General features: G+C 35.6%; 2 protein-coding genes across 4 annotated transcripts; both read left to right on the top strand.

Moving 5' to 3' along the window:
• The first annotated feature begins 2,412 nt into the window (after positions 1–2,412).
• Positions 2,413–6,480, top strand: LOC131004085 (ABSCISIC ACID-INSENSITIVE 5-like protein 2). Of its 3 annotated transcripts, none has more exons than XM_057930685.1 (5): positions 2,413–2,553; positions 2,818–2,926; positions 3,115–4,120; positions 4,204–4,275; positions 6,168–6,480. In XM_057930685.1, exons 3-5 carry the CDS (start codon positions 3,263–3,265, stop codon positions 6,246–6,248), a joined length of 1,011 nt encoding a protein of 336 aa, XP_057786668.1. In that variant the 5' UTR covers positions 2,413–2,553; positions 2,818–2,926; positions 3,115–3,262; the 3' UTR covers positions 6,249–6,480. The 3 variants fall into 3 exon arrangements, with proteins under 3 accessions (XP_057786668.1, XP_057786683.1, XP_057786674.1); XM_057930700.1 differs by lacking the exon at positions 2,413–2,553 and adding an exon at positions 2,597–2,721; XM_057930691.1 differs by lacking the exon at positions 2,413–2,553 and adding an exon at positions 2,707–2,725.
• Positions 6,481–7,328: 848 nt separating this feature from the next.
• Positions 7,329–9,647, top strand: LOC131004077 (14 kDa zinc-binding protein-like). Its single transcript, XM_057930676.1, has 5 exons — positions 7,329–7,598; positions 7,677–7,734; positions 8,236–8,325; positions 8,921–9,038; positions 9,294–9,647. Exons 1-5 carry the CDS (start codon positions 7,477–7,479, stop codon positions 9,359–9,361), a joined length of 456 nt encoding a protein of 151 aa, XP_057786659.1. The 5' UTR covers positions 7,329–7,476; the 3' UTR covers positions 9,362–9,647.
• The last annotated feature ends 327 nt before the right edge of the window (positions 9,648–9,974 follow it).

The following is a 9,974-nucleotide window of genomic DNA, read 5'->3' as shown; positions in this document are numbered from 1 at the left end:
GTAGCCGCCCAAAAAAAAATTCGCGGCTACTGGGCGCGGGTAATCAATTTATGGCGGGTACTAAAAATTTTAGCAGTTTTGTGATGTTTTAGAAGCTGTTATGCTGTTTGATTTGAAATATTTGAAGCAGAAAACACACGCCTTTAGTAATGACCAACATGGACATGTCTTAACAATTATGAGTTGAAATTATGAATGAGACTTTGGAGAAGTGAACAATGTTTTATATAAAAGTTAAGTAAATAGCATAACATAACCTGAGATAGTTTGGTTATGCATTAAACTATAAAATAAGATGAAATATCCAAGTACCCACTAGAAATTCATTACCCGCCGTCAGTAGCCGCTGACATTTTTGCAAGCGGCTACTGATAGCGGCTACGTATTTACTGGTGGGTACTTGTATATTTCATCTTATTTCATAATTTTATGTAGGATGCAATTGGAAACTCATAGAAACATACTCAAAAAGATACTCTAACATCTAATCAAAACGTCAATGTGGTCAAACAAATCCCAAAAAAGTCGTGTCCGCTCAATTCCAATACCCGTGAGTTAATTTGCTGCAAATCCTATAGATTCCCACCCTATAAAGCTTCCCCCTAGCCGATTGAATTGTCCAATCATAAAATGACTTAGACTTAGGTCTTCAAATTTGAAAAAATACAACAACCATTAATATGAAGTCTAATAAATAAAATTTATGTATATTGTGATATAAAATGTAGCCGCTGGATGTAGCCGCTCCGGGTTTCTTTCACGCGGCTACGTCTTTTGGATACTAAATACTGGCGGGTATGTATGTGGTAGACTCTCTAATGTTTTATTGTTTCATAATATATGATTGTATATTTTTTTATCCAATATTTTCTATTATTTTATGTGTTACGCTATATTAATTCATGTTAAATAAAATAAAATCAAAAATTTGAGACTTATTACCCCACTATAATCCAAATTTGTCAATCTCCTTCTCTATTATGTATTTCTACTTCATAAAATATATTTAAAAAAAAGAAATACAAAACGAGGATACGTTTGTGTATAATAAAACAGTAATACGAGAACGTAAAAAAATGTAATTTAAGTATATTTGGAATATAAAAAAAATTCTGAACCTAATGGATACAATACCCGCCAGTAAAACATAGCCGCTCCCAATAGCCGCCGGGATAAAACACCGGCGGCTATTGGGAGCGGCTATGGTTTACACTAAAAGATTGAATTGGTATTAAAAGAAAAATAAATATTTGAGAGATTTAAACTAAAGTTGTACCAAAGCAATGTACAACTAATGCGATTTTAATTATAAACAACAATGTTTAGAGTTCAAACAATGAGGTGAATTCAAGATTGGGCATATCTCGACGATCATTGGAATATTTTTATTATTTATTATTTAAGTTGTATTTTCTTTAATTTTAAATATAAAAATTTAATTTTGCTCGTTCTTTTTTAAAATCATACCTCCATTTCTTTCCACCCCCAGTAAAAAAAAAGATTCAGTATAAAGTTATATCGCAATTTCCTTCTAAAATAAAAATCTTACTATTCAGCTTTTACTTCGCTCTATTTCCCCCTTTTTCGTTATTTTTTGGATAGCAAAGATCCGTTTTTGTTGTGGTGAAAATTGATTTTTTGTCTTCCACGCAATTCTGAAGTGTCTCTATTGCAAATTCCTGTTTTATTTTTCTAATTAAACAATTTAATACAAGTGATATATTTCTTAATTGTGAATCGTATCATGCGGTATGAATCGTAGCATAATAGTAATTTGAATATTTTAATTAAAAAAAAAGAAAATTGAATATTTTTTGCATTTCGTATCACATTTATATTTAATAATTATTTATATACTTACACATTTATATAAGTAGAGTTAATATAATACTTATCTAATACAACTGTAATGATAAAAATAAATATCGCATACGAATTACTCCCTCCGTCCTACGAATCTTGACACGTTTGGTTTCGGCACGAGAATTAAGGAGTTGTAGATTAGTGTTTTAATTGTATAATTAATAAAGTATAAAAATGATAAAGTAGGAGATATATGGTAATAATTATTATCTTGTTTAGAAATGTGTTAAAATTTGTGGAACGATTTAAAACGGAAAACGTGTCAAGATTCGTTGGACGAAATGAGTAATATAATTTCATATCTTGGCGCAAAAACGTCATTGTTTGCTGAATCAAATGAGTGAGTGGAAAGTTCCTCGTTTTCCCATTTTATTAAAGCTAATTCCGATTTCCGTTATCCAAATCCAAAATAATGTAATTAAGATAAGACTGCTCGGACAGGCCTATCTCAATTATTGAATTAGTTAAACTAATAAATTTGGGGAGCTCGCATAAACCACCTTTTTGCAATTGTTATTACTTATTACTACAACTGCTGTTACTATATTACTTAATTACGGAAGGGTACGTTTAGATGAATTTTTTAATTAGTAAAGATTTTTCGTTGCTGCAATTCGATCTTATTCACTCTCCTTTTCCATCATTTCACCAAAGAAGTAAAACAAGTCTCGAAATCAGGCACAAGTACCGGTAACAATGAATTTTATAAAAATTAACTATTGCTTTGATTTGCTTAATTTCTCCAAAACTATTTGATACCAAACACATTAATATTATTAAATATCTTATTTCTCCAATATTTTTATATTCTTGGTGATTGATAATTAAGAATTTTATAGTGTAGAGAAGGAACAGAATGTGGGTCTGAATTCTGATTTTTCCTATGTTAAATTTTTTTGTCCGTTTTTAGACTAAAATTCCCATGAGTTAGATTCTGAGTTAAGGTTTTTGCAGCGTGGTTTCTGGGTTTTCCTTGGAGCTGGTTTGGACAATTTTGGCTGCATGGATACTGAAATCTCACTGAAAGAATCTCTTGCTTTTGGGGGTTCTCGTATTTCTCCTGGTGAGTGCGTATTTGCGTTCGTTTTGTACTTTGATTTCTCAAATTTCCGCATTTTGTTTGATTTTCACCTGGTTATGATATTGGGGGAGCCCCAAAATTTGATCTTTATTGCATTTCTTGAACCGATATGTTGCTGAATCTGATGGGCTCTGCAAATTCTTTTTTCTCCTCTCTTTTTTCTTGAATAGATTGAATGATGCATTTCATGCATAGCTTTGGGGTTTGTTGCTTCGTTTGCTGCTGTGAATAAGGATACCTGGTGGCGTTGATTTGGGGTTGTTTGATTTTAGGTTGTCTGTATAGGAAGAGGGGAAAAGGAAGAAGAGGGGTAATTTTATGGTAGCTCAGAAAATGGGATCTCATGGGGGTGGCAGTAATAACACTGGGTTGAGCCAAGCCCAACCCCAATCCCAAATTCAGAGTCATGACCCGAACCAGTTGGCTCGGCAAGGATCATTGTATAGCCTCACCCTTGATGAGGTGCAGAACCAGTTGGGTGACCTTGGGAAGCCCCTTAGTAGTATGAATCTTGATGAGCTTCTCAAGACTTTATGGACTGCTGAGGCTAATAATCAGACTGGGGAAGGTGTTGACGGCGTGACAAATGTGCAGCTTCCGGGCCAGTCCGCGCCTGGGTTGTCGTTGAATCAGCAGTCGAACCTTATGCTGTCAATGGATCTGAGCAAGAAGACTGTGGATGAAGTGTGGCAGGACATCCAGCAGGGGCAGAAAAGGAGCAGTCTTGATAGGAAAACCACTCTTGGGGAGATGACATTGGAGGATTTCTTGGTGAAGGCGGGGGTGGTCTCTGAGTCGGCCGGAGGGAATAAGGTTTTAGGCTCCGTTGCTGATGGTGGGGCTGATCCGACGGGGATGCCTCATCATGCTCAGTGGCTGAATTATCAGATGTCTTCTATACATCCTCAGCAGCAGCAGCAGGGTATGCTGCCTGCTTTCATGCCTAGTCATCCAGTTCAACAGCCTATTACTCTTGGTGGAAATTCAATCATGGATGCTGCTTATCCCGAAATGACTATGTGTTCATCCCCTTTGATGGGTACTTTATCGGACACACAGACACCTGGGCGTAAAAGGGTTGCTCCTGATGATATAGCTGAGAAAAGCGTTGAAAGGAGGCAGAAGAGGATGATCAAGAATAGGGAATCTGCAGCCAGATCACGTGCAAGAAAGCAGGTCCTTTTTGTGGCATTTAGTTTGTGGAAGTTGAATTTTTTAACTTTTTACTCTTGGGGTTGTGTTAACGTTTTGGCCTGCAGGCTTACACCCATGAACTGGAGAACAAGGTTTCACGTCTGGAAGAGGAGAATGAGAGGCTCAAGAGACTGCAGGTATGATTTGTAATATTATACCCAAGTTTTGGTGTAACTATTTTCAACTGCATTGCATTTTTCTCTGTCTAAATATCTATGTTGCTATTCAACTTGGAGCAGTTTTGGCATATCTATTTGTGCTTTTCTGTATCTTAACTTACTGAGTTTGGGGGCTACTGATTTAGTATTCTTGGTTGTATTTATCATTTTCTTAGTTTATGACTGAATCTGACTGATGTAGGACATCCTCAAACACATTTCAATCTATACTTCTCAATGTGCTCACCAACAAGGCTCTGCTGCATGATTTTATGCTTATATATTTTTGTGTTTCCTATTTGACTATTTAACCAGAAGCTAATTTATGCAATGCCACTTGATTAGCGGCATTGGTATTTGTTATTAATAACAAAGTGCACATGACAATTATTGAAGATAAACAGTGTAAGATCAAATTTCTGAAACAATATTATCTGAAAGGAAGTTTCACTTGTAAAGATTGCCTCGGTCTATATGAATTATGAGGTGACTTCACATAAGTACATGGAATAATTTTTTTATAGGTCTAACCATGAGCAGCGAGTTAGTGCACTTAGTTACCACCTTTTATTACTTTACTTTGGTAAAGGCATCAACTCTGCTGAAATGAAATGCTCCTCTCTTTTCTTTACCTTCTCGTTAGAGGGGGCATTTTAGTGAGAGAAAGTATTTTTTTTTTGATAAATTATATAAGTAAATAAAGAAATTCAAAGACTGCGCGACAGATGACTCGAACCCAGGACCTCAGGTATTGGGCATTAACCTCCTACCGCTAGGCCAACACACACACACACGAGATGAAGTATTTATGCTGGTAAATGGTGGCATATGTTCTTATCTGGCGTTAGTTTCATTATTTGGCTTGAGACTATATTTTGTGCTGCTCTTGTTGATTTCCTTGTCAAATGCCACCCAAAATGTGCTAGCTTAATTAGTTATAAACAATTGTCAACGAACGACTTCCAAGATTTTCGCTTGCTTAAATATTCAAATCCATTTACCATCATTGTTTGCTGGTTATACCTCCCTTCGGATGTTGGCATTAATCTTGATTCGGACCTCATGGGAATACCCTTTATGAATCACTAAGATCTCTATTGTCCCATATGATCATAATGTAGATATTGGAACAATTTTCACAATATGCTACATCATTTCAAGAGCTACATAATGTAATTGCAGTTGGCTGGACACGTAAAGAATAATATAGGCTCCACAGAATCTCCTATTATTTTGCTCAAATAATTACAAAAAATTAAATAAATTATCTATCTCCATTAGCATACTTGTATGTTAAAAGTTTTCCTCTGGATGTATTCATGAGTATCTGTTCTGTTGGTTTTGGCTCCTAACCCGACCTTTAGGATTGCAAGAAACCTTTTATTTATAAGCACCTGTAACTTTAATGTAGTTGCTTGCAAAGTAATATCTGCCACAGTAAAAGCAATATTATGAGGGACTCACGAAAATGACAATGATAGCAGTGCCTCACTGAGAATTTCTTTGTGGATTAAAACTAATAATGCCTGCAGGAGCATAGAATTAGGACACTTTTCACTCATTTTCGTCTAATTTTCTCAGCTTATCCTTTCCTTTTGCCTTCATTTCTAATCTTGCTTGCACTTTTATAGCGATTCCATCCAAGAAGCGAAACCACCCTCTCATCTTGACACAAACTAGTCTAAGATCTGTTCCTTGACCCATTAAGTGGCTGCATTTTGTGTGAAAAAATTATTCCAGTTTGTAATAGTCACGTCTTATCCTCTGTATGATTCTGGTCGTATAATAGCTATCAATGATTAGCAGCAGAGATATGTTTCTTTGACTTAAGCTGCATCTCTAATGACATAAGATTACCACTTGTGTTACAGGAAGTGGAGAAGGCGTTGCCAAGCATACCACCACCGGAGCCGAAATACCAGCTGCGTAGAACGAGCTCAGCTCCGGTCTGAGGATCGTGTAGGTTCATAACGTAGTCGTGTTTGTTAGTTGTTTGGAGTTTACTAGTTGGGGGGTAGAGTAGCAGCTGGCTGTCTCGTGCCCCATTGAACCATCATGTATCATGTACATTTTTATAGTCTCACAAACTTGTTCCAACTCTGTTAATTATGGGGTAGTTTATAGGCACCATGAATTTTTGTCGACAAATGCAGGATTCAACATAAACACTTTTTTTTTTCTCCATTTTCTGGTAGTAGTAGTAGTAACTTTTATTGAGTTTCTAGAGAAGTGAGTGTTGATTTCGATTTTTTTTTTTCATATGACAAAATTAATAAATGAATCACTGGTTGACCTACGAAAATTCTCTCAATTTGAGCATCTAATTACTTTGTCATATACCGTACCATTATTATGATTTATGCACTACTTTATTATTATTATTATTATTATTATTATTATTATTATTATTATTATTATTATTATTATTATTATTGACGTTTTGCAATATACTAATAATTTTGTGATAGCCGCACAATTAGTCACATAATCTTGTAACCATTTTGGTTGTTTTTGCGCTCACTAAAAGAAATTTAAACAAAAATGTATTCCCTTAGTCCCAAATGAAATGTCTTGTTTTTTTTTTGCACGATTATTTACAAAAATGTTAATTATATTATTAAGTGTTGTGATGTAGAGTTGAAAAGATGATGTGGGTCCCAAAAATTATGGAGTACTTTTTAATGATAATTTTTTTTCATAAAAAGAAACAAGGCATTTCAAATAGGACAACCCAAAAAGGAAAACAAGACATTTCATTTGGGACGAAGGGAGTACATAAATAACTCAAAATGGCTACATGATTTTTTTTTCTTTTGAGAACATTATTATTATTATTATTAACGTCTTGAAACGTATGAACTTTTTGATATACTGGTAAATGAAATGAATATCTGTTCAAACAAAAAGACCAAAAACTCTCAAAAGTTCTTTGATTCAGGGTAAAATAAATTAAAAAATATAGTTTTATCATTTTTTTAAAAAATATAGTAGTATGTGATTGATTCCCAAATCATCATTATATTTAGTAAATGAAAAATTAACCCAATAACATTATTTTTGGTGATCAAAAGTTGGATTTGGACCCTTATTCTCCAAAACAAAAAAAAAAAGGAAGAATCTTGAATTTCAGTCCGAAAAATAAAAATGAAAACTAAAAAATAAAAGGGAAGCATGAGCTGAATGAGCAAACAAGAAAACCCCAGCTGCAGCCGACTGCTGCGCCTCACTTCTCATTTGCTTGCGCCCATGGCTTCCGAAAAGGAGGCTGCTCTTGCTGCTGCCCCCTCTGATTCTCCCACCATGTCCGCCTCTCTCTCTCTCTCTATATATATATATATATATACTCGAGCTGATTTTTCTTGATTTTTTACAACGTGCAGATTCGACAAGATCATCAACAAGCAAATACCGGCCAACGTCGTCTATGAGGATGAACAGGTTCTTTCTATTGCTTCACTCTTTTGCTTTTGCCTTTTCTTCTTTCTGGGTCAATAAAGATCGATTTTTTATAGGGAATGTGACATGGCCATTAGATTAAGTGACAGATTGTAAATTCGAATTCAACCTTTAAATTCTTGCTTCATAATTTTGGGGAAATTTATATTTCTGTCAGTCACTTAGTTGACCTAGAATTGGGCATCTCATTTTCTAACTGAATCTTTGTCCTGTTTCAGCTTATCATACTTTATCATGCCAAAATCTCTTATGTTTTAGGGAATAGGGAACTTTGCTTATTTGATTGATAATAATTATAATAAATTGAGTTGATTTTGTCATAAACTGGCCTTTTTCTAGCGTATCTCAATTATATGACTGTTTGATTAGGTTGTTTATGTGTGTTGCACTTTCTAAGGAGCAAGTAGTGGATTAGTTCTAGTATTTGTTTTGAACTGAGAAGACTTGTGGTAAATTATTCTATCTCGTGTTTTCCCTTGGCAGGTTCTGGCTTTCAGGGACATAGCTCCCCAAGCGCCTATTCACATCCTCATTATCCCTAAAGTGAGGGATGGACTGATTGGAATTTCCACGGTAGTTTCTCGTACATTTACATATTGCACTCCTCGTTTGCTCCCTTTCTATATTGAGGCTGTTGCATTACTTGATTTTTCAGTTCATGATCTCAGCAGTCACTTAAATTTTTCCGTATGTGAACTCTGATATGTTTCACTGTGTGTTGACTGATTGCCGAATTGTTTAAAGCTTGAAGTTTCTTGAATACGGGATTGAACTGTTGCAAAGTTTTATGCCAGTTTTTAAGGGCAAACGAAACATAGTATAGTCTTAAAGCTGTGTGGTCTAGACATAGTAGAACTCGTCACAAGCTATAAAGAGATCATGTCTCGAGCTTATAGCTTAATATGAGTCGACAAGATGTAAGGCTGGCTTTCCTTGTGGTTATGAGTATCGAATCTCCCCTAAACAAAAGATGAGGCCATGAGGGAAGTGGGTGTAAGCGAGGCCTTGTGTGTAGGCAGAGTTGGGTGGTGCCAAATTTGAGGAAAACTAAAAAACTAGGTTAGCTAAGGCTGTTTAGGGACTTTTCATTTCAATAACTATGCGATTCTTGTGTTCTGTATAACAACATGCATACTTAAAAACGATGATGCATGGTTTATTCCTGTAGGCCGAGGAGAGGCACTGTGAGATTCTTGGCCGTCTTCTATACACAGCAAAGCTCGTGGCAAAGCAGGAAGGCCTTAAGGATGGCTTCAGAATTGTGATTAATGATGGACCAAATGGATGTTAGTACCGTCCTCTCTTTACCTCTTGCATTTGAATCATCTTTCAAATTCCTTTACAATGTTTCCTTTGGGCGATAACTGAGATTTTGTTTTTAGAAATAGTATAGGCTAATCAACCACATACTTTGATGGATCGAACAATTTGAGCTCGTGTAATTAATCCTTCAAATACTCAATCATATGTAATGTTGATCTAATCTATCGCCCAGAGTAAACGCCCTATTACTTGATCTTGAAATCAATACTATTGTGCAGGTCAATCGGTCTATCACCTGCACGTTCATCTTCTTGGTGGACGTCAAATGAACTGGCCGCCGGGCTAACCCGGAGGTGCGAGCAACGAGAGTGGCATACTCTACGCTACTTTCAATCATTGGCTGCACTTTGTCTCAACTGTGGGAATATAAAATAAATCTATTGAGGTGGCTGCTTCTTACAATGAAGTAGATATGGTCTTGTAGTTTTCCTAAAGATATTTAGCATATGTTGATTGTGTCATCTCCAAATCTAGTTTTTTATTGGATGAATGAATTTTTAAAGACTGCATGACCGTGGACTCGAATATAAGACCTTTAGCGTCAAACTATAATCACTCTACCATTAGCTCAACCCCATCCATATCTAGCCTTGTTTTTTGATGAACATGCTTTTCTTTAGAGTGGTAGGAGATGTGTGCATTGCGCCATTACTGTTACCAACTGTGTTACATCTACAATTTTACTAGTGTCAATGGTAACACGTGTAAAATTATGACCATCTGATACATGTGGTGTGTGTGTGGATGAGATGAGATGTAACACGATCGGTAATACAAGATCCCATGTGCTATTGAGGGGTCAACTTTGAATTCCACTATTCCTCGCGTCTCTCAAAGTTGTTTAAGTTTGTTGGTTTTATAGGACTCTTAATCAATATTCTAAACCCAAATGAGTCCAA

The sequence above is a fragment of the Salvia miltiorrhiza genome, chromosome 1, assembly GCF_028751815.1.
Source record: "Salvia miltiorrhiza cultivar Shanhuang (shh) chromosome 1, IMPLAD_Smil_shh, whole genome shotgun sequence".
NCBI classification, from domain to species: Eukaryota; Viridiplantae; Streptophyta; class Magnoliopsida; order Lamiales; family Lamiaceae; genus Salvia; species Salvia miltiorrhiza.
This window is presented reverse-complemented; position numbering and strand designations above follow the sequence as displayed.

Coding starts and splice junctions, on each gene's coding strand:
- LOC131004077 (XM_057930676.1), top strand. CDS start 7,477: ATGAGCAAACAAGAAAACCCCAGCTGCAGCCGACTGCTGCGCCTCACT. Junction 7,599..7,676: donor CCCTCTGATTCTCCCACCAT/GTCCGCCTCTCT, acceptor TACAACGTGCAG/ATTCGACAAGATCATCAACA. Junction 9,039..9,293: donor TAATGATGGACCAAATGGAT/GTTAGTACCGTC, acceptor ACTATTGTGCAG/GTCAATCGGTCTATCACCTG.
- LOC131004085 (XM_057930685.1), top strand. CDS start 3,263: ATGGTAGCTCAGAAAATGGGATCTCATGGGGGTGGCAGTAATAACACT. Junction 4,121..4,203: donor GATCACGTGCAAGAAAGCAG/GTCCTTTTTGTG, acceptor TTTGGCCTGCAG/GCTTACACCCATGAACTGGA. Junction 4,276..6,167: donor AGAGGCTCAAGAGACTGCAG/GTATGATTTGTA, acceptor CTTGTGTTACAG/GAAGTGGAGAAGGCGTTGCC.